The sequence below is a fragment of the Dasypus novemcinctus genome, chromosome 11 (genome assembly GCF_030445035.2).
Source record: "Dasypus novemcinctus isolate mDasNov1 chromosome 11, mDasNov1.1.hap2, whole genome shotgun sequence".
Classification (NCBI taxonomy): Eukaryota; Metazoa; Chordata; class Mammalia; order Cingulata; family Dasypodidae; genus Dasypus; species Dasypus novemcinctus.
The window spans coordinates 18326456-18349924 of record NC_080683.1 but is presented as its reverse complement, the minus strand read 5'-3'; the positions used below and the strand labels follow the sequence as shown (position 1 = coordinate 18349924).

The 23469-nt window shown below is 36.3% G+C and overlaps 1 protein-coding gene across 2 annotated transcripts; it reads right to left on the bottom strand.

Annotated features, from left to right (window-relative positions):
- Positions 1 to 859: 859 nt before the first annotated feature.
- Positions 860 to 17660, bottom strand: ENPP4 (ectonucleotide pyrophosphatase/phosphodiesterase 4). 2 transcript variants are annotated; one of them, XM_004454201.3, is made up of 4 exons: positions 17044 to 17660; positions 7725 to 8583; positions 6859 to 7029; positions 860 to 4284 (listed from the first exon to the last, which is right to left on the bottom strand). In XM_004454201.3, exons 2-4 carry the CDS (start codon positions 8551 to 8553, stop codon positions 3920 to 3922), a joined length of 1365 nt encoding a protein of 454 aa, XP_004454258.1. In that variant the 5' UTR covers positions 8554 to 8583; positions 17044 to 17660; the 3' UTR covers positions 860 to 3919. The 2 variants fall into 2 exon arrangements, with proteins under 2 accessions (XP_004454258.1, XP_004454259.1); XM_004454202.3 differs by having other exon boundaries at positions 17123 to 17393.
- Between the last annotated feature and the right edge of the window lie 5809 nt (positions 17661 to 23469).

The following is a 23469-nucleotide window of genomic DNA, read 5'->3' as shown; positions in this document are numbered from 1 at the left end:
TTGACCTTGGAACTTGAGTCATACAACCTAGCAATGTCAACATCAATAACCACTTGCACACACACACACACATTAGGATACAGAAATATGTATTTGTTGTGATCAGTGTTTGTGTGTTATAGGACCCCAGACTCAATGGGTTTATCTGGATTCTGACATATTCTCTCAAGTAATGGTTTTATGTGTGTATAGGCACCAGTGAGGACAGGAATGGGGAAAAGAGGCAAACCTAGCATCAAAACTTCAGGAAGCACAGCACCCAGAAAATGGTTCTGGATCCAAGGATCTCCACAGTAAGAGTTGAAACATGAGTAGACTTAATTTGTTGGCATACAGTTTTATCACTTTTGAAGTGCTATAGAACTCTTTGAAAACAAAGTGACTTTTATTCTTGTGTTTTCTCACAACTCCTAGCAGGATTCAATAAATATAAAAAAAGCAAATGAATTAATCACTGCTCTTAAGGAAATTTTATTGAATCTATATTCAATTGGATAAGACATTCGGTACTTAAGGCTATGTGCAAAGCAAAGTTTAAATACCATAAATTTCCTCTTTTACTTACAGTGTATTATAATCAGCTTTTCAAACTTCCTTTTCACTCTAAGCCAGATAAATTACAGTTCTGGAGGCTCTACAAAAGTAATCTGGACTTTCCAATGATGTCCTTATGCTGGATTGCTTTTAAAATCTGGGTTACTTAATCTTGTTTTTTAAAAGTCTGTATAGATCCACATAGGCATCAATTACAGTACTGATAAGTCAAGTCAACATTCTATCAGTTTGTACATTCTGCAACAAGGTGACATTTAAAAATTATCTACGACATTGAACTTTATCTAAATAATCACAATAAGAATGCTTTGATAGATTTTATTCATGTAAAATTTGGAATCATATCCAAGGTCATTAACTATGAATTCAAACAATACAGTCAATATATGTTATACTTTAACTTAAGGCACTAATACAATTTTTTTAAAGCACAGTCATGTCATTTTATATACACCCTATTTTACAAATTGACAATGAACACATACTTTTCATATCATCTTTTGTCCTTTATTTATAGCTTTATCTATTCTCAATAAAGTACCCCCCCCCAAAAAAAAGAGACTTAAATGCACTCATCCTTAAAGCTTATGAGATATGGGCAAAGGAGGGAGCCACCCAAGAACAATGCAAATGCAATATTAATCCTTCAATGTTCCAAGACTCTTCATTTCAAATTCTCATACCAAGCCCAATGGAACAATAACAAAGCCTACAGTACAGAGTATTCAGATAAGCTTTATTCTATTAATCTTTACCAGAAGAACTTGTACATTAATAACAACAGCAGAACTGTCCCTATGTAATAGATAAATATACTTATTCTGGAAGCATTCACTCACTGAATTAACGAAACACACCTAACTAAAAGTTTTCCAGTTACCTTTTACTATTGTTGCCAGAAATAATGAGATGTTCTATGGCACCATATACTTTCTACCATCCAGAAAACACAGTATATTCGTCAATTATTTAACAAAATGTACACCAAAAGTTTAGTATAAAAGACTAGCTTCACTAGATTTTCTCAGTGTACTAGTTATTGACTTTAAGTGGTAATTTTTTAAAGATACAAATGAATTAATGAAAAGTTCATTATATACAAACTTCTCTGATTAAATACTGTTCTTGTCCCATCAATGTACAGATAAAAAAGCAATTTATCTAATTTAAAATTCAAGTTAATACTTTGAGAATGAAATGAACAAAGACGACAAAATAAATAGGTAAATGTCTTGTAGAATGGGTTATGATACTGACAGGACATCCTTCATACAGCGAACCCATGGATAGGCTGGGTGCCATGTATAGATCCCTGAAACTCAAAACCTCCAATGAAGCTAATGCAGTCACTAAACTCCACACCATTGTAAGGACCAAGCTTTACTCAACTAGTATTAAATATCCTATTAAATCTACTATTTCAGACACTTCAAAAAGTGTCCACTACTTAAATAAATTAAAAAAAAAAAAGCCTTAGATGTGGCAGTTCTATTCTTTTTTTAATGGAAACTGAAGTAGAAAGGCATTTTACTATTATTTTGTTCATATTAACTACTAACCTTCAGATAAATTGTTTCATGTGTGGGAAAAATCATAAATAAAATTTGCTGAAAAGCAAAATGAGTCCTACTGGGTTTATTTCATTTCTTTATTATGCTGTTCACAAAACAGAAAATTCCTATAACCAATAGTATAGATTATTTATGTAAGGTGTAGAAACTTTCTTTCAAGCCCACAAATACAAATGGCACCAAACACCAGGCTCAGGAAGTACAGTGACCAAACAGTATGAATCACATATTTGATGACTGACACCATTGTGTTCTTCACCATCATAGGTAACAAGGTTTAATTGGATGACATAGTCATTATAGGTTATTTTTGTGTCTGCAAGCGTTACATTTATTTTATATTGTCAAAACTTTAAAGATCACTCTTAATATTATTAATTGCTTGCCTCAAGTCTTGATGAATGGTTCTTAACCCAAATTTTTTTTCTAATCTGGTCTGCCATAACTCAGCTCTTCGTATTAATTTTAATAGTTAGAAGATACCAACTAGCAAAGTTAAGGTGATAGTTCTTTACAACAAATTCTTGGTGCTAAACAATTATGTTAAAGAAATGAGCAGAGTGATTATTTCCACGATCCAAATACTGGAGTGAAAGTGCAAGGGTTTCTGGCTATTCAATGTTAACAAAATATTATTCTGCCACTTAGCACATGAATAATATAAAAGGTCAAAAAACACTAAATTCCATTTTAAGTTTCTTAATGTCTCTACTGCCTAAAATGTCAAGGCATAAAGTCTCCAAGTCTTCCTCATTCTGACCTAAGCAAAATCAAATTTGTATTCAGGTAATAAAAATATCTGTAGCACCTGGATACCTTGTTAGCAATAAACAACATGAGAAAGTTAAAAATGATTAAAAAAAAAAACTGTTTAAATTATGATTTTTACTTATGAGTTAGGAGAAAGCAAACAAATGTTAAGTGCAAAAATAACCACATTCTATAGGAATGTGTAAGGTCAACTACAGTCCTGTCTACCTATGACCTCCTCCTATATTAGGTCACATTATATGTGCAGGTGCACATGCATAGTCACAGTCACACAACTAAATTACTTAAACAAAGGCATTAGCCCCAAAGTCTTCAGTACTTTTCTCTGTTTTCTTTCAAATTTCTCTTTAGCAATTATTTTCAAAAGATAGAACTTCTGAGACTTGAACAGCTTAAGATACAATAGTGGTAATTCAGGCTATGTATTACCTGTCTTAGTTAAAGCAATTTTTTTCCTTTGAAATTATTTCTCCATATGCTAGATCTTTTCTGCCTGGTTAACCAATTTTATTAACTATTACAGAAAATTACCTACACCTAGTGTTTAATTGGGATAAAAACTCTATTAAAGGTAAATACAAAAATATAGGAAAATTTTTCCTCCCTGATATACAAAATGCAAGAATTGCAAAAAGATTTCTGTGATTTCATTTACAAATATATAAACTTATAAGAAATGTATGCCTACTAAATTTTGGTGTATTTTCATTTAAAGATGTATCACATCTTCATCACACACACACAGAAAAAAGGCAGAGGGAGTACTTTTCTCCAAAGATGTTTAGAGTTAGAGAAACATATCATGTAAACTAATGATGTACTAGCAGTTTTTTACTATGGTTAGGGATTTTATATTGGCTAATACACTGAAACAAAACTCAGGGAAAAACAAACCATAATAATTTGAGCGTGGGTGGTCTAACTCCTTTCAAAGTATTATTTTTCAAACTTAAAACACCATTCCTTGGGTGTATCCTGTATTGTGTCTAATCGAAAATAATTTGTACAAACCCCAGGACACGTTACCCAATTAAAGGATCATCATCATCTTCTTGTAGCTGAAGTCGGGAAAATGGATGTGGTACAGATAGCCTATTCTTCATGATTATTATGAGGCATGTTAGAGTGGTTAACACCAAAAGTGCACTGATAACAATTCCAATGGCTTCCGGGAGATTAATGCACCACTGATCAACCAACAAACACTTAGTATTGCCAAAGGTTCCATTATTGGGACGTGGTTTTAATCCCAAGATGTGACACATCATTGGATAAATATCCACACTGTTAATTGTGCTGTGCTTGTAGCCTTTGTGAAATGCAGGACCATGGGCAGCTAGAAATGGATGCATACTAGGCAAAGAATTATCATAACCATGGTCACCTACTGAAAAAAAGAACACAATGATGTTAGTAATCAAGATCAGTCTTTCTGTTAAAAAATAATTTGCTTCTAATTTAAGTACAATAGAATCCTGTTGGTGTAAGTCCATCCATTAAAATTCTGGTAAATTGGACCAGACAGGGGCCAGAAATAAAAAGGCCTATATTCTTCTACCAGGCCATGTTCCCTTATTTCACTCCCTTGCCCAGCTACCACTTTCCCTACCTTTTGTGGCCTCAGGCTTTAACACTGCTTCTCATCCTGATTAACTTATCTGTCACCCCTAACTTATTTCACTTATCTCCAGGACTGCTGCAAAAGCCAACTGCAAACAGCACCAGTGATGGGGTAATTGGGATAGGAGTTCTCAATAACAGCAGAGAGCAGGAATAAGACCAGTGAATGGCGAAGAAGCGAATCTTCAGCCTTACCTATCTCAATTGCTCCTGTGACAAGAAATAGGATTATATAATCATTTACTGGTTTACTGAAACAGTTAATAAACACCGTAACATTAGGAGGGCCAGATAATTGAGAATGTTACAGAAGGGATTCTTGTATTGCATGTGCAGGCTAACCAGATTATTCCAACCTATAACACTACTAAAAGTCTAATTTAAAGGAAGACATGTGATGGTCCGTTACATAACTCCAACACCGTATTCCTAATCTTCACATTTATTTTAATAAATGTTTCCTTTTAACATACACCAATTGCATTTAATAAGCTCCCACTTTCATATTAAGTGCAGGTGACAGAATTTTATCAGTGTTTGTTATATTCTTTATTTGTATGCTCAAAATGTTTTGTAATAAAAATAATGAATGTTACCAATGTGATAAGAATCAGAATATCAATGGACACAACCAAGCCAAGGTCCACAGGAAGGAGAAATACAGTAAGGATCAGAGTGGACTTAATGATAGTCTATTCATGAACTATTGTGGTTAATAATCGAGAAAATGTGGCACTGATGTGGAAAAAGAGGCCATGGTGGCTGCTGGGTGTGGGGAAGGGGAGGAAGAGAAGAGATGTGGAGGCATTCTCGGGACTTGGAGTTGTCCTGGGTGGTGCCCCAGGGACAACTGCTGGATGTTGTATGTCCTCCCATGGCCCACTGGATGGAACGTGGGAGAGTGTGGGCTATGGTGTGGAACACGGGACATGGGGTGCAGCGATGCCCGGAGATGTACTCACCAGACGCAATGGATGTGACATGATGATGGGGGAGAGTGTTATTGGGGGGGGAGTGGTAGGGTGGGGGCGGTGGGGGCAAATGGGGACCTCATATTTTTTTAATGTAATATCTTTTTAAAAAATGAATAAATTGAGTAGAATTTGAAAAATAAATATAAAAGCTAAAAAAAAGTAATTTTGATTCATCTAATTTTAATTAAATACTGTCACTTAATTGATAATAAAATTAATGTTCTTATTGAAAAAAAAGAATATCACACCATATGTATATATTATGATTCCAATAATGTAAAAATATGCATGTGAGTGCAAAGAACAAGGATTAGAGGGGGAAATCCCACAATTAATAGTTGTCTGCATCTCTTCATTGTGGGATTATAGATAGTTTTTGTTATCTTTTCTATGCTTTTCTGCATTTTCAAAGTTTTCAACAATGAATAAATAACAAATACCAATAATATGCAAATGCCATTGACTCTCAGTCTTTTCTTTGATTGATACTTGTGATTTGCTAGAGACAGTGGAACTGCAAACTACAATCAAGGCAAATTCAGCCTGCCACCTGTTTTTGTAAACAAAGATTCACTGGAATACAGGCAGGCCAATTTGTTTACATATTGTCTGTAAAGGCAGAGTTGAATAGCCCAGACAGAGAATAGCTGGCCCACAAACTTAAAAATATTTACTGTCTGGACCTTTACAGAAAGTTTGCTGATCCCTTGTATAGACTATAAATTAAGATTTTTTAGAAAAGTAACTCAAATTGAATGTCAAATATGGATAAATAAATTCCAGGTGAGGGAAGATCTGGAACACTCCCCTACAAATTATCTCAGTTTTAGGAGAGATTGTTATACATGTTTTTTGTTTTCTTGGTTGATTTGTTTATTTTCTGGCTCTTGCTTGTAATCTAAATGGTTACAACATTCAGGTAAATGATTTCATCACTGAGTAAAGACTTAGGGTTATACGGACACACTTTTGACACAAAAATTTTAAAAGGAATTTGAACTATCTAATTTTTTCCCTTTTACTTTGGTTTTTATTTCCCTCTCTTTTATTTTCTACAAATCAGGAGAACCAATCTTAAAAGTTACTAACAGTAACCACAGTTTGGTAAAGACAGTAAAATTGTAATTCCTCCTGTAGTTCATACATACTTCTAATTGTGTTTATTAATGTAAATTCCTATTAAATGAATACATGAGAATTATCTAGCTGAAAATTGAACTGATTATACTGTATGAGTGTCTCCAAAGTTCAGAGACTTTCCTAATCTTTCATGACCTCAGGCTTTAACACTAGGCCTGCATGTTAACGGAACAATGACATAATGTATAATATACTGGGAATATATGTGATAGATTCTAAATACTTACATTTTGGTAGTGATTTATTTAACACAATTGTCCAGCCTTCATCAGCAACCAAAATAAGAGGCTGAATTCGATCATTATGTTGGTAATGAAATCTGGCAGGAATATCTTCTTTGAGATAAACAGTCATGTGAGGGTTACAGATTTTCAGTTTGTTATAAACCTCTGTTCTGTCTGGAAGAAAAAGGAAATAGTAAAGGGAAAAAGACACTGTTGACTGATAAGGGAAAAAAAAGCTTTCTAGAAAGAATACGATAACAAGAAAAACTTCTGAACAATTCATCCTCCACTAAGTCACTCTGACTTCTTGAAGAGAGCAATAATTATATGACTGCATTAGGGACTAATTATATATACACACATGCCATTTTATATTTATTCACACATATACACACACATACACATACCTCTCTTTTTTCATTCTGTGGATTTCCCTTGGTGGCCTTTTATAGAAAGGGTACAATTTTAATGTCTAGCTTCCTAAGCAAATATAAATTAATAATGTCAGTTTAGAAAAAAGTATGTATCTCATTAAATAAGCCAAGATGCTTTTAAGGACAAATATTACTGTTTTTCATAAATATGAATAATTAAGAAATATAACAAAAAGCAAAGAAATAATCACTTTAAACCTAAACCTTAATCTAATTGCTTAAAACTTGTAAATTAGGGGGAAAAATCTCACTCCAAATAAAGGAAATAGTATATTAAAACTTAAAAATTAGGAAGAAATAATTCCAGTCTAAGTATATAATAGAATATGGTCTTGAACTACAAAAAGCCAGAGGTTCATTCTGTTATACAATTCCCCATCCTTAATCAATTGTCCCAATCAAATAGGGGTATCTTTAGACTAAAAGTCCACTTACTTATTTTGGGAAGTATTGCAGCAACTGGGGTCATATCTATAAGAGTGTACTCTGAATGATCAATGCAGAGGTCCAAGTTTATCAGTCTGTCCTTAGAACACTGGGCCATCCCATGATCACTTGTAATGATCACATTAAGATTTTCCCACAATCCTAATATCTTGAGTTTATGAACCAGGTCACCAATATGGTTATCTATTTCTTTCAGCACTGTGCGCATGTTTTCTTTATCTTCAGGTCCATATTTGTGGCCACTTGCATCTGGTTCTTCCCAATAGAGTGTTGCAAAGGTGACTGGTGGGTTCGAATTGCTCAGCCACATAGTAATATTATTTAGTCTCTCCGCAAATGTCACTGAGGAGTTATAATTCATAAAATAGGAAGGTGTGGTATTGTGAATGGGTACATCAGTACCAGGCCACATAGCAGCAGCACTTGTTCTGTTTTCCTGAAGCTGATTGGTTACCCAAATAGGCACTGCCTCATTCCACCAAAAAGGATCTTTGTCATTTGAGTCAGAAAAATGTTTCTTTGTGACTGCATCATACATGGAATTAGCCACAATGCCATGGCTTTCTTCATACAAGCCTGTCACAATACTGTAATGGTTTGGAAATGTTTTTGTGATGAAAACATTTTTAATATGTTCTACCAATACACCTTCTTTAATAAAATTCTGGAGGTGAGGAAATTCATAATTCTGCAGATAGTCAGCTCTGAAGCCATCAAAGGACACCAATAGCAACTTAGGTGCCAAACTATAGGAAGAGTTACCTCTACAACCAGTTATAAATCCAGAAAATAAAAGTAGTGCTAATAACTTCATCATGAACACGTTGAAGGAGAACAATCAGGGTTCCTAAAATATAAAAACACAAATCATAAGTAGTAATGCTATTAGATTTCAGTTTAGTTTCACAATTTTAGCCCTAGGAGAAGGAAACCAACATTTATAAACGTTTTATGTGCCCATTTTGCCTCTATCAACTTAAAAAATTGAACAATGTAATTCATTAAAAAATAACTGAATAAAGTTAAAATTGGGAAAACATGCAAATTACCTACACTGGACCAATTTCCTCTATATCTATTTCCCACCCCATCTGTGATAGTTTGAAATTCTTTTATGAATCCCAAAAAGATGTTTTTTAACTAATCCAATACTCTTTTGGTTGGACTATGTCAGGAGTGAGGCATGATACAGGTTCAGCTCTGCCCTCATACTGAAGTTGATATAAATAGAGGCACACAGAGAGAAAAGAAGCTGCCATATTTGAACTGGCCATATGAGAGAGGACCGCAGGTTTGCCCACAGTTGAGCTCAAGGAGTGAAGACTCAGGGTGAGATAAGTCATATGCCTGATAGCTCACAGCTGAACTAGGGAGTGGAAGTGGCACAGCCAAGACAGAGAGGAGACCCAGAAAAAGACAAGCCCTATACCTGGATGCCTAGAGCTGAGCTCCAGGAGATGGGAGATTCTGGAGGGGCCACCTTCATCATATGGCAGGATGCTAGGATCGACAGTAGCTGACTTTAGTGAGAAAGCATCTCTGACAGTGCCTTGATTTGGATATTTCATGGCCTCAAAACTGCTAAGCTTTTATCTAAATAAATTTCCCATTATAAAAGCCAATCCATTTCTGGTATTTTGCACCAGAAGCCCTGTGGCAAACTAAGACACCATCTGAATGGGACACTGGTCATTCTTATAATCTATATAAACATTCCTATTTGTCTACTTTGCTCATCTGCAGCAGCAAAAATTTTTCTAAAGGTATGATTATAGATGAAATTAAAAATTATATAAAGAAAGTCCTGGGCAAACTCAAAAACAAAAAGAAAAAATCCATGTCCTACTTCCTCTCTGAAATCCCTCTTGATATCTTTCAAAATTTGAAATCCCCACAAAGGTGACAGATCCACAAAGCTAATTGAGCCCCTAGTTCATTATGTTTGACCTAATACAAAATGAAGCCCACCTGCCCTAAACCTGCCCCTATCAGATGAACAAACTCCTGTACAATCAATAAAAGGCAAGCTAACTTCCTTGTTGGGTGTATGGTAATCCCCTATATTCTCTATGTGACTTTCTGTAACCTAAAGCTTCTTTGAAGAAAACATGAAAAATAAGACACTGGGATAATATACAGAAGAAAATGTCATTGTACATACAAGACAACATCTTACAGTAATGAAAGACACAATGTCTAAAATTTTGTTTTATTATTTTAAAATTTTTATTTAAAAATAAAATATGACAGATAAAACTCAAATAGTCAGGAATAAACTTAGCCAATGATGTAAAGCACTTGTAGTCAGAAAACTGCAACTCAATGTTAAAACAAATCAAAAAAGCCCTAAATAACTGTAAGAACATTCTATGCTCATGGATTGGAAGACTAAATATCATTAAGATGTCAATTCTATTCAAATTGATATACATATTTAATACAATCCCGATAAAAATTCCATCTGCATTAAAATTGAAAACACAATCATTAAGTTTATTTGGAAGGGTAAGGAGTCCTCAATAGCCAGAAACATAAAAAGTAAAAGTGAACCCTCATCTCCAGACTTTAAATCATAATACCTACCTATAGCGGTAAAAACAGCATGGTACTGGCCTAAAGACAGACACAATAGACCACTAGAACCAAATTTATGGTTCAGAAACAGACCCTCACATGTATGGTCAAGTGATTTTTGATTAGCCTGTCAAAGTCATACAGCTTGGGCAGAACAATCCATTCAACAAATGGTGCTGAGAGAATTGGATATCCATAGCTGAAAGAAGGAAAGAGGACCCCTATCTCACACCTTATCCAAAAATTAACTCAAAATGGGTCAAAAAACTAAAAATACAAGCAAGAACCATAAAACTTCTAGAAGAAATTATTGGAAAATATCTTCAATACCTGGTGGTAGGTGGTGGATTCTTAAAGAAGAGGACTGAGTGGACTACTGATGTTTAATGTATGTAGAAGTTTTAATTAGCTTTACTGTAAAAGTGTGGAAATATATAGAGTGGATGGTAACACACAGTAAGTAAGAGCTAGTTTATAAATGGGGATGTGACTGAAAATGGTAGTCTAGTTATGTAAATACCAACTGACAGAATGCTAAAGAATAATCTAGGAACTGGATAGCACAGCAAACCAAGAGGTGGGTGAGAATCGTGGATGATGGTACAGATGCAAGAGTGTCCTTTGTTAGCTAGAGCAAATGTATATCACTACTGCAGGGTGTTGGGAATGTGGAGAAGCATGGGAAAAATACAGTTGGAGTTACCTATGGACTGTGGTTAGTAGTAATAATATAATATTCTTGCATCTATGCAAAAGACGTACTGTGTTGATACTGAGGCAATATGGAAAATGTGAGCCAAATGTACACTATGGACATGGTAACAATCAGATGATATTATTTTATCTGTAACAAATGACACGCCACATTGTGGTGTGTTAATGGCAGGTGTTGTTTAGGAATTCTGCACATGTGCATGATTGTTTTATAAGTTTACAACTTCTGTCGTAAAAAATAGATTTCAAAAATAATAATAGAGTGGGTTGGGGGAAAAACACACCAAATGTAAGATAAAGACTATGATTAGTAGTAAGATTGACAATATTCTTTCATAATTTGTAACAAACATCTCATGACAATGCAAGGTTTGATGGAGGGTTGATGTATGGGACCCCTGTATGATGATATGCCTGTTTGCTCTGTAAATTCACAACTTTTACTACACACTTAATTGCTTATGTACATTCATATATAAATGATATAAAGAGAATAATAATAGGATTGGTTGGGGGAAAATACTTTGTTTAGTAGTAGTATTTTCACAATGCTCTTTAATCATTAAAAAGGTTTAACAACAATGCAAGTTATTAGTGGTAGGGTGAGTTATGAGAGTCCTGTATGATGTTATATATGTTTGTTTCGTAAGTTCACAACTATTATTATACACTTAATGCTTATGTATATTTATGTACGAGTGATATACGTCAATAAATTTTTTAAAAAAAGACAAAAAACTAAATACAGAATTACCATATGGCCCAGCAATTCCACCCCTAGCTATATACCCAAAGAAAGTGAAAACATAGACTCAAACGGATATCTGTGCACCCATGTTCAGCACTGTTCACAAAAACCAAAAGATAGTAATAACCCAAGTGTCCGACACAGATGAATGAATGAACAAAATGTGGTACATACAGACAATGGAATATTATTCAGCTTTAAGAAGGGATGAAGTTCTGAGACATGATGCAACATGGATGAATCTTGAAAACATTATGTTAAATGAAATAAGGCATATACGGACAAACCGCTATATGATTTCGCTTTTGTAAAATAGCTAGAAATAGTAAATTTGTAGAAGACATAAAATAGATGAGATTACCAAGGAATGGAGGAAGAGGAAAAGGGAAATTGCTGCTTGGTGAGTATAATCTTTATAAATTTTGGAAATTTTACAATAAAAACAGCAAGTAGATGGCACGATTTCTTCTCAAGTGGAAGAAATACTCATGTGTCTATAAAATAAAACCATTCCTTACTGCCCTGAGATTTTTCCCTGAGTAAACAAACACCTGCATTCCCAACCAAGTTCTTCTGGCAAGTCAAACCTTATATATGTCAAACTTTATGTATTATCTGTGCCTCCAAATCTGCCCCTTTAGTTCCTTAATCCTTTAAAACAGCTTCCCTACCCTTTCGGTCAGAAAGTGATATCCTGGTTAAACCATCAGTTATCAGTCTTATCAATTCTACCTTTATATGATCTAATACAGTACAGCAGACATAAAAATCACTGAGTGGAGTTTGTTAAAAGTACAGTTATACAGTCTCTACACCTAGGAGATTCTGATTCAGTATGTCAAGAGTAGAGGCCAGGAACTTGTATTTTTCACAATTATTTTCATGACTACCCACTCTTTTCTATTGTCACTCTTGACATACTTCTTAAAGCCCTCAGTATGTCCTGTTCAAAACACACTGGCCTCTTCATTGATCTTCCTACCTCCATCCCTTCTCCCCTTTTCATTCAATATCTGCTGCCAACAACATCTTCCTGGACATAGTCTGTTCATGACTTTCCTAATCAAAAATGTTCAGTGGACCTCCCGGCTATATATAAAGTCCAAACACTTCAATCTGGCATTCATGTTCCTCCATTTTCCAAGCACAACTTGCATGCAGTTACTATAAAAGTTACATAAATAATCACCGACCTCAATTTCCACTTACCATACTTCATACCATGCCATCAATGTATTATAAAGACATATAAAAGACAATCACCATTTATCTGGGAGGCATAAAACAGTTCTTCAGTAACAATGTGTGTTTCCTAAAGTACTTCCTATAAATGAAGTCTTCCCCAGACAATCTTTTAGGTTACTCTTAAGAAATCATAACTATGTCCATCACACAAAAAATACATATTTGCCAGTTGCCAGGGGAAAAAGGGTTTTATATTTTACATATATATATACTTTTCAAACAGAGGCATAAATGATCAAAATATAAAACTAGGCTGTCTCTTGCAAAAACAAGACAGGCTTTATTCTTGAATCAACTTTGTTCTACAACACCAAAACTTCTTTATAATGCTGTGCTTAGAACCATAAAATATTAAGTACTGTTTTCAAGGAACATGTATACATGGCATATCTCAGTACATCTAAAAATCTTTCAAAAAAGGAACCTCTAAGAGCAAAGGGGTGACAAGACAATTCAATGGAGAAAGAATACTCCTTTGAACAAAGGTGCTGAGAAAACTGGATATATACATGCAAAAGATTGAAGTTGGGCCCCTTCCTTACTCTATACACCAAAAGTAACTCAGGATGGATCACAGACCTAAGTGAAAGAGATAACATTATAAAACTCTTAGTAAATACTTGTGACCTTGGGTTAGGCAAAGCCTTCGTAGATAAAAGCACCAATAACAAAAGAAGAAATAAACTGGACTTCTTCAATATTAAAACCTTTCTGCACCCAAGGATATCATCAAGAAAGTAAAAAGACAAAAGGCAGAATGGAGGAAAGTACTAGTAAATCATGTATTTTTGATAAGGTATTTGTATCTAGAACATATAAAAAATTCTTACAATTCAATAAAGAGACAAATCAAACAAACAAAGGCTCTGAAAAGACATTTCTCCAAAGAAGATATACAAATGCAAATAAGCACAAGAAGAGATGCTCAACATCATTAGCCATGATAGAAACACAAATCAAAACCACAAGGAAATGCCACTTCACACCTACTAAAATAGCAATAATCAAAAAGACAGATCACAAGTGGGTAAGGATGTAGAAAAATGGGAATTTCCATAGACTGCTGGCAGGAATAGAAAATGTTATAGTCACTTTGGAAAACAGCCTGATAGTTCTTCAAAACGTTAAACATCAAGTTACCATATGACCCATCAATTCTAACATTAGATGGATATCCAAGAGTAACGAAAATATGCCTACTCAAAAACATGCACACGAATGTTCATAGCAGCATTATTTACAATAGCCAAGAAGTGGAAACAACTCAAATGTCCCTCAACTGATGAATGGATCAATAAAATGTGGTATATGCATACAATTTAATACCATTTGGCAATATATTTATAAATGCTACAACATGGTTAAATCTTGAAAACATGCTCAATGAAATAAGGCAGTCATAAAAGACCACCTCTTTTTTATTTATATATGTCCAGAATATATAGTGACAGAAAGATTAGTAGTCACCTGGGGCTGAGGATGGTTGGGGGTATAGGGAGTAACTGCCAATAGATTTGAAGTTCCTTTTTTGGGGTGATGAAAATGTTCTAAAATTGGTTGTGGTGAATGGTTGCACAATTCTGTAAAACTGTACATTTTAAATGACTGAGTTGTATGGTATGAGAGTTATATCTTAATAAAGTTTGTGCATTTTAAAAAACTTAGAGAGCAGAGGGAAGTAAAATTGTCATCTTAAATGTATATGAAATGCCTTTATTTTCCAGTGTTTTGCAATATAATAACTAGACATTTTTCATTCCTCGAAAACCACTTGAGAACTTTTCACTGGTGGTTTGTTTACTGCTTAAAAAAATGTCATTTTAAATGAAGAATGAAGCAGAATAAGAAACACATAGATGTAGGCATTGTCATTGAAAGATGTTCTGGCAGCAAAAATTACTAGTTACCAGTTTGCAGAGTATTTACAACTAGTAGAGCTTAAATACTTCTACTAGTACTGTAAACTTGTTAAGGACATGAAATTAATCCTTACACAACATACATTACAACAACAATCAATTTTAGAACATTTTCATTACACCAGACAGAAATTTGGTATGACTTTCTTGCCTGGATGGAATGCATATCTTAGCATTCTTACTGGCATTCTTAATTCTTAGCCCATGTGAATTTGGGAAATATAAAAGTTACAGGATATGGTGAAAGATGTCATCACTAGCATGCCACCTGTTCATTTTTTTTTTTTCTTTTTACTTTATAAAACAAAACAGACAAATGGCAGCTTACAATTATTGAAGCATTACATTTTTAAAAATCTTGTCCAGGCACACTGATGTTACTGAATCCTAAAAACAAACTCAATTGTTTCTCCAGTGTTCAGAAAGATGAATCACCGAGCACAGACTGGTTAAACGATATGATCAAGGTCTCCTTGTTAATGAAGAAAACGGAAAAAAAAATGCTTGATCATATCCAAGTCTCATAAAACTAAATCCTATCTTCATTTTTTGTTTGACCTTTAGCATTGGTATAGTACCTTCTCTGCCTTTGCTACAAAAATATTACAATATTACTGTTAACTATATTCTATAAGTTACATTCGTTGTATTTTTCCTATGTAATACCATATTCTTAACACCTTGTAATAGAGGAACATTCTTGTATTTATATTATTGACCATAATCATCATCAACCACCAAAATCTTATACATCTGTTCTTCAATACAAAAGCTTCATTCTAAGCACTTCACAAATATTATTTATAATGAAACTTACATGGCTTTAAAGTAGTGTTGTCTAGGCACATCGGCAGTTTAGGTGGTTACCTTTACATTTTAATTTTCTTAGCATTCTAAGGAAAAAAATACAACTACTCCCTTAAAAACTTTCTGGATCTTAAAAATTCCAGTAGTCTAAATTATTTTCCCATTTTCGAACACAACCAAATTTTCTAACAAGTATCTCCAAAACAGCTACAACTAACCTTACTTTCTACACAATAAAAAATCCCCAAGATTGTGTTTTCAACCAAATTTCTCCTAAATTATATAAATATATATATATTTTTATACAGATTTTATTTATTATTCCCGCCCCCTCCCCCACTTCCTTGGTTGCTCTGGCTGTCTGTTCTCCGTGTCCGTTTGTTGTATGCTCATCCTCACTTCAAGAGGCACTAGAACCCAACCTGGGACCTCCCATGTGGGAGAGAGGTGCTTGATCACTTTCCCCCAAATTATATTTTGCAACTAATTTAACAATAAGGATATATATAATTTTCTTAAAATAGACTGAAACAACCTCTGGGAAAAAAGTAATAAAGAAAACGATAAAACTAAAACCAGCAGTTGATTACCTACAGTATTTGGCAAGTTTTAAAAGCAAAACCCTTCTGGAGTCAGAACTGGGGTACACCTGATGCTGTTTGTTAAGTTGCTGTAAAATCTTAGATAAGTCACTTCACTTCTCTGGGCCGGCCTCTCCTCATCTGTAAAATGGGATGCCATAGCTTACCTTTTCAGGGGATGAGGAAAGAAGGTTGCTTGTAAAGTGATTAAAACAGTGCACTCTCGACCTATAAAAAGCACTTATCTGTTCTTTTACTACTTGATTTCGCTGATTTTCTAGGCAACTGGTTTTAAAATAATGGTCCTGTATAATTAACATGAACCCTACCCCTACCATTCAGACAGATGCGTCTCAATGACTCCAAGGTGTCCTTTAAAAGCAAAGCCGTCCCGCACTGACTTGCGCATCTTGCCGCTGCGCGTGCCCAGTCTCCCCCCATTTTCACTCTGCTCAATTTAGCCCCTTCCACTGCTGCTTTCTCAACTTGCCTCCCTTCACCCATATTCCAAAGACTGTTTTCCCCAATTCCAAACCCACTTACTTAATACTCGTTCCTCTACCCTGACCGTTCTCCTTTTTCTGACCACTCTCCTTTCCCCTGACCGCTTTCCGTCCCCCTCCGCCCGCTACCTCCCGACCTCACAGCGTCCCTTCGCAGACATCCTCACCAGGGCCCCGGGGGATGCATGGCGGGGGGGTAGGGGGAGAATGTCTCACCATCTCTACTTCCAAAGCTCCTAATGAAGAGGGCTCGGCATTTCCCTCCAGATCGCGGGGGCGAGAGGCTCGGACTCACCAGCTACCGCTTCTTCCGCGCGCGGAACCCAGTGACCGCGGAACGGGAAGACCGCGGAACCCGGCGCGGACTGGCACTGGGGGAGGGGGGAGACAGCGGCCTTCCCGAGGCACCTGCGCAGTAGCGGGCGCGCGCGCCTTGGCTAACCCACCGCGCCTCCAGGAGGTTTCGCTACTGAGGGCGCTGAAGGGTGTGCGCAGCTGTGAGGCCTGCGGCTGTGGAATGCGTGCGCGGTGGGGGCTGGGAAAGACCGGCCAGCGGAGTCTGAGTCACGTCGTCGGATTGGATGCTGCAGCCTTATCGAATGTGACTCACTTTTCGATTGGTTAGATTTAGGTACCACCAGTTAACAGGTGGCTTGACAGGTGAAATTGGTTTCCGAGAAGAGGTTCGCTCTTCTTGAGTCCTTTCTGATCACCTTGGGGCTGGGTACCCTTTTGGTCACCTGAACCCGAGAGAGCCCCGGGAAGGCCCGGGGCAATTGCCAAGCCACTGCTCCCTGCCACTTCCAGTTTGCCCTGGCTGTCGGGTAATGTGTGCCTGGCCGCTTGGATAGCTGCGGGACGAAAACGACTTTGGCTACTCCAGGGTTCAGAGCAAGTCTAAAGAAGCTTCAGCAAGTTCAAGTGAGTTGAGATGAATACAGAGTGGTTCAGCGAAAGCAGTGTGTATCTTTCTGGAGAGATACGAGTTAGGTACAAAACAGTTGGAAGTAAGGCGACAAGAAACAGTCCCTGGGGAACCAGTCCTGGGTACCAGCTGAGAAACGAGCCCTTCTTTTGACAAACACACACATGGGAATGGGCGCCTGCCCTTAATTGGAAAATTAGTCTAACAGTAGAATGTAAATGTAAAATTGCTAGCAGAAAGAAAAAATCATCAAACAAACAGATATACACTTGGAGAGCGCTTCGTGTCTTTTTCTTCTTTGTATCTGTAGTACCTAATAGAACCTGACAAAGTAAGTACTCACTAAATGATAATTAAGCTTAATGGAACTTTTTAAGGTGCTGCAGAGTTACATCTTATTAAATCCTTAATACTGAAGACATACATGTAACTAGTGTTTTCATTCATTTACTGTATATTTTTTTGAGCATCTGTTAGAGATACAGTAGTGAACAAGAGAGAAGATACCCTATCAAAACATTCATTTTAACTGGAGACACAATGAACACGTTAACTATAAAACATCAAATCAGGATATGTCCTGTAAAAAAAATAAAACCACAATTGACTATATTGGTTTTATAACCTCCTAGTGCATCACAAACTATAGTTAGAAAAATGCCACACTAGAAACCAGAAAAAGGATGCATTAATGAGCTGCCATGGCCTATGTTCCAGGAACACACCCTTTCCCCTCCAAACATTTTTGAAACACACACCCTTTCCCCTCCAAACGTTTCTGAGACAAACAAGTAAAGACTGGAATTCGTGTTTAGGTTGTATTTCTTTAAAGGGAGCAGTGCTCTTGACCCAGACCCCACACAGCATGGCTTTCTATGCTTTATTCCTTCATTTCCTCAAGCTAGAATCTGTCATCCTGACATATTCTTTTCCTTTATTCTTTACATTGAATCCTGTTACCAATTCCTATCAATTATGTGTGCAAAATGTCTCCTTACTCTCAATTTTGCTGAAACAATTTTTTTAAAAATTTGCAACAATTTTAATGGAAATAATTCTCCCTAATGCTACCACTAATCTAGTACCTGGGATGGTAACCTTCAGTGGTGAACCTTATATATGGAAGTCTGAGGATGGCCCCATTGATTTGAGCTTTTAAGACATGATCAAAACCACAGCAATTAAAAGTAGCTGTGGAGACAGTTTAGGACGGGATGTATGCTGCTACTGTTTGTGCCTTGATAAGTTAATTCCAATTTAAAGCCTCAGGGCTAGCCTTGAACATTCGTGAATTTGGTGCATATAGATCTGACAGCTGTGGGAGCTGGAAGGGATGGTAGTTTAATCCCTAATATCTGCCAGACCTGAATTTCAGTGCTCATTCCATGATTCAGCTGAGCTACCTTGGCAGTATCTCTACCTATTTGGTCCTCCATGTACTCATCTGCAAAATGGGCCATGTTACAGTGCCAAACTTTTATGATTATTATCAAAATAAATGAGATAAAGCAAGTAAAGTACTCAACCCAGTAATGCACACATGGTTTATATTAGAATTATTGTCAATTATGAACAGCCAAATGTCCCCAATTTGAAAATAGGGGAGTTCTGGGGGAAATGATATAGTGTCCAATTTAGAAGAATTTAACTTTTATCCGATTTGGGGCATGTGATTATGAATATCTTGTTTATTTAGTCACCAGGTGCATAATTGCATAAAGAGTCTACAGAACCCTCTGTCAGATAGGTCAGCTGTGTAGTGGATTCAGCAACTGGTAGGCATCAGGAGAGAAGGCCTCTCTTCCTCAACTGCTATTGCCCATGTGCCTGGGTCAAGTTAAGGAGTCCCATGCAGTCTGGTCTCCCTGTAAGATGATGTGGTTGGGAACAGAGGGATCAAGTGACACAAAAATCCTCCATATATTTCCTATCTCAGCCACAACGGAAAACTTGTTTCAAATGGGCTTAAATAATAAGGATATTTATCATCTTGTGGAATAGGAAGTTCCAGAACTAGGGCAGGCTTCAGGACCGGTTGAATTAGCAGCCTCAACAATGTTAAGAGCCAGGTTCTTTCTAACTCCTCTTTTGGCTATTGACAGAGTTGGTTTCTGGTTCCTCTGGTGGTACAGATAACTACTAGTAGTAACAGGTGCCATATGATTCATTTTTTACTTCCACTGGGAGATCGATGTGGTTTCCAGGTTTTTTCTTCTCTCAGAAGTCTCCAGCAACCATCTCCTTGAATCGGTTTGGCTAGAATTGTGTCACATGCCCAAATCTAAACCAACAAAGGAGATGAAATTACCAGTGGGTAAATTCATCCACACCTTCAGCTGAGGTCTCTTTCCCATACTGTACTAATTTTCTCTGTGGGGATTTGGTGAAATGGGTGCTGGGAAGCCTACCACAGAGTCCACTAGAGGTTCATTCAAGGAATTTAATGATAATAAAGGTAAATATAATATTAACAGAAAATCTTTATTTCCAATATGATTTTTAGACATAAATATTGTCTTAGATGAGCTAAATAATATTCATTTATAATGTTCTTTCAGCTCATCTTTTGAAAAAGGAATTTTCTATAAATTTTAGAAATGTGGAGAACCTTTATACATACTTTGTATTAGAGACTTAAATGAATTAGGGGTAATAGAATAAACTCACCATTTACAAATGAATGTCATGCCCCAGAGAAAAGTGACTTGGTTAAATTCACAAAAACTGAAAATTCAACAAACTAGAGTCTTTGCCTTTTCAAAGGCAAGGTTAGATATGGAAACCGCATGTCAAAGGGAGTTTCTTTTGTTCACTATCAACTAGACTTAAGATATAGCATCTATTTTTTAGTGCAAAATATTTTATCCTCTTTTCATAATCAAAGAAACAGTTCCTCATGAAATGATTTCTCTTTTAAAGTCCTGTGATTAAAAAAATAAACACAAGAAAAACCTAATTGCTGGCAGGAATAGATCAGAAGTTAAAAGTTGCAGGGAAAAATGTTTCAGAGCAAAAGCCATGCCCGGGCCAAAGAAAAACAAAACTTGTCCACAGTTCAGCTTTAATTGAAGAAAACAAAACTGAAACTAAAGAATTGAATTTCAAATAACTAGGGGGTATTTTGAGTTTCACTTTTAAATATAAAATGTTAATGTGAGAAAAAATTTAAGTTTATTATCTTAAATCTAAGGGGGAGAGGCTTATGCATCATAGCACTTTAGTGATTTTGAAAGTTCTTTTAACCAAAACTCTCCTACTACCCCATTTTCGACAAGATTACCTTTGTATCATCTCATTCAAATAAGATTGTAAACTACTGTACTTTTAAATACTTCTTGTTAAAGGTGATGTGTATTTTCTATCATTAACTAGTGGAAGATGTTCTTCACTGCAAGGAAATTTACCCATTTATGTAATAAAGTTGTGTAAGAAGCAGTATAAGTTCATCTGAGGCATTCGTATGTGTCTAGTCTAGAAACATCAAGATTAGGCACAAGATGCATTGAATATAGAAAGGAGAATGGTGAGGACATGTTACTTTTGCCTGTCTAGCATTCATGTCCCCTTCTTTGGGGAACCACTACACCTGTACTCTTTTTTTTTTTTTTTTTGCCATTTTAATTCCTTTTGAAATCAAGTCATTTTTTGCAAGCTAGGAAACAGAATCACACTAAGCCAGTCTAATCCTCTAGTGATCTAGGCCCAGTCTTTTGATCTTCAGCAGAATGCTGTAATACTGCAAGGTGCTAACAATGGGTTATAAAGAACATCTTGATCTACAAAAGGACAGAATGGCTCAAATTATATGCTGGCCACCCTATAGGTAAATCATATCAGAACTGGCCAAGGATTGGTGAAGAAAGAAAGTGTTCACATATTGAAAACCTGCTCTGAAGTTTTAAAATTTCCTGGTAAATATATTACATAAATTACAGGCGCACATATGTTAATATTTGATTTTACCACTAGATTTTAAGTCTATTCTTCCAAAGAATACAAAATTAGAGAGAAGTATAGGAGATAACTTAGATTTTAAAAATAAATCAGTTAGTAATATGACAGTATACATACTGCATTTTTTCATTTGTCACAAGAAAATTTGACAGGACTATTTAAATGAAACACTCAACTCTAAAAAGGGTGGCAGTGACAACACTTTCCAATAACTTCCCACTTCCCTATACAATTTGCATTGCTATTCTTCTCTGATAAAATTCAAGTGGAAAAACTTGTCAGGAGTTTTGCCAGGGCCAGGAGATGAAAAATAAAGCATGCCCTAGTTAGCTAATAGTAACTAACATCTTTGGATTGGACCCATAAAATCCGGCCATAGTTTTATTGAACACCTGCATACTTCAGAATTCCTTAGCATTTAGCCATAGTTTCTACCCAATTTCTTAAAGCTTGGCTCAGTCTCATCTCTTGACTCTTCTCTGGGCTGAGATGGGTGTGATCATCAAAGTCTGGAATGTCATGAGAAGAATAACCTCAGTTGCCTTTGGATGCATAGTAGGCGATGCACAGTAAAAACCAGGCTGGAACACCAGGATTCCAGTGATCAGGAGGGGAATGGCTTGGTCTGCACCCCCACACACACACCTTTGCTAATGTAGCCTGTCAGCAGTAGGGAAGAACCTATGATCATGAGAAAGACACCCATAGAAAACAGCACAGTGGCAAGCGCAATGGCCTTGTAAGGAATCTTAGGAGGGCTTTTCTTAAACTGAAGGTCAATGTAGCCATCGTCTGTGCTGGAGATCCTTAAATATTTCACTTTACTACTGGAGATTCCAGTAGCCAAGTTGGTATGAGATGGCATCATAACAAACTGATACAGCTACACAACTACAGTCTCCTAATTTTTTCCAAAGACACAAAAAGTAGGAGGAAGGGACTTTAAATCCAAAAAATAGGTGGAAGGACTTTAAATCCAGGTCCATCTGACACCAATGGCCACAATTTCATTCACTCTGCTATAATGTTGCCTGCCCCAGAGCACAGTAGCTGGGTGCTCTGAGCAGAGTTCACCCATACTCGGCAGCCTACATGTCTGTTCAAGCCTGCTAGGAATGTGCCACCTCCCTGCACTATTAGTCTATGTGATTCACGTGGCACTGACCACAACCCCCCTCAACCCCTAGGGTGACCAACCCTCCCAATACCTAGAATCGAGTAGTTTCCTGGGTCACAGAACATTCAGTGCTAAACATAGGAGAGTCCCTGGCAAACTAGCAGCAGCTGTTAAATAAACAAAATATAAGCCTGGAGTTGCTGATGGTCATCACTGTCACCATAAAGGGAAAGCCTACCTGGGAATGAAGCCAACAGAGAAGAAAGCAAAGCCAAGAGACCTGACACCTAATGACATTGAACACTTGGCTTTACTTGTAGTTCTACCCTGGGGCTTCTCAATTACATGAGTCAATAAATTTCTCCCTTTGCTAAAACTAGTCTGAATTGGATTTCTATCATATATATGCCTGAAAAGGTTTTGACTAATACAGGAGATAAGAAAAACCAACACTTGCTGACACTACACTGTCGAGTAAGGCAAGTGCTATAAAAGAAGCCCCAAAGTGAGTGAGGTTAAATCGTGCAGCTGCAGGAGTCAAGAATCAGATCCAGGAGGAGCTGGTGTTCCGCTGGTCCTTCCAGGTTAAACAGGGTAGTTTCATTGCTGCTGTAATATATTACCACAAACTTAATGGCTTAAACAA

What these genes read in the sequence shown, in the direction of transcription:
- ENPP4 (XM_004454201.3), bottom strand. Translation starts at nt 8,553, where the DNA reads ATGATGAAGTTATTAGCACTACTTTTATTTTCTGGATTTATAACTGGT. An exon ending in TGCAATACTTCCCAAAATAA is followed by an intron (nt 7,030 to 7,724) that starts GTAAGTGGACTT and finishes TTTTTCTTCCAG; the next exon opens with ACAGAACAGAGGTTTATAAC. An exon ending in AAATAAATCACTACCAAAAT is followed by an intron (nt 4,285 to 6,858) that starts GTAAGTATTTAG and finishes TCTTTTTTTCAG; the next exon opens with TAGGTGACCATGGTTATGAT.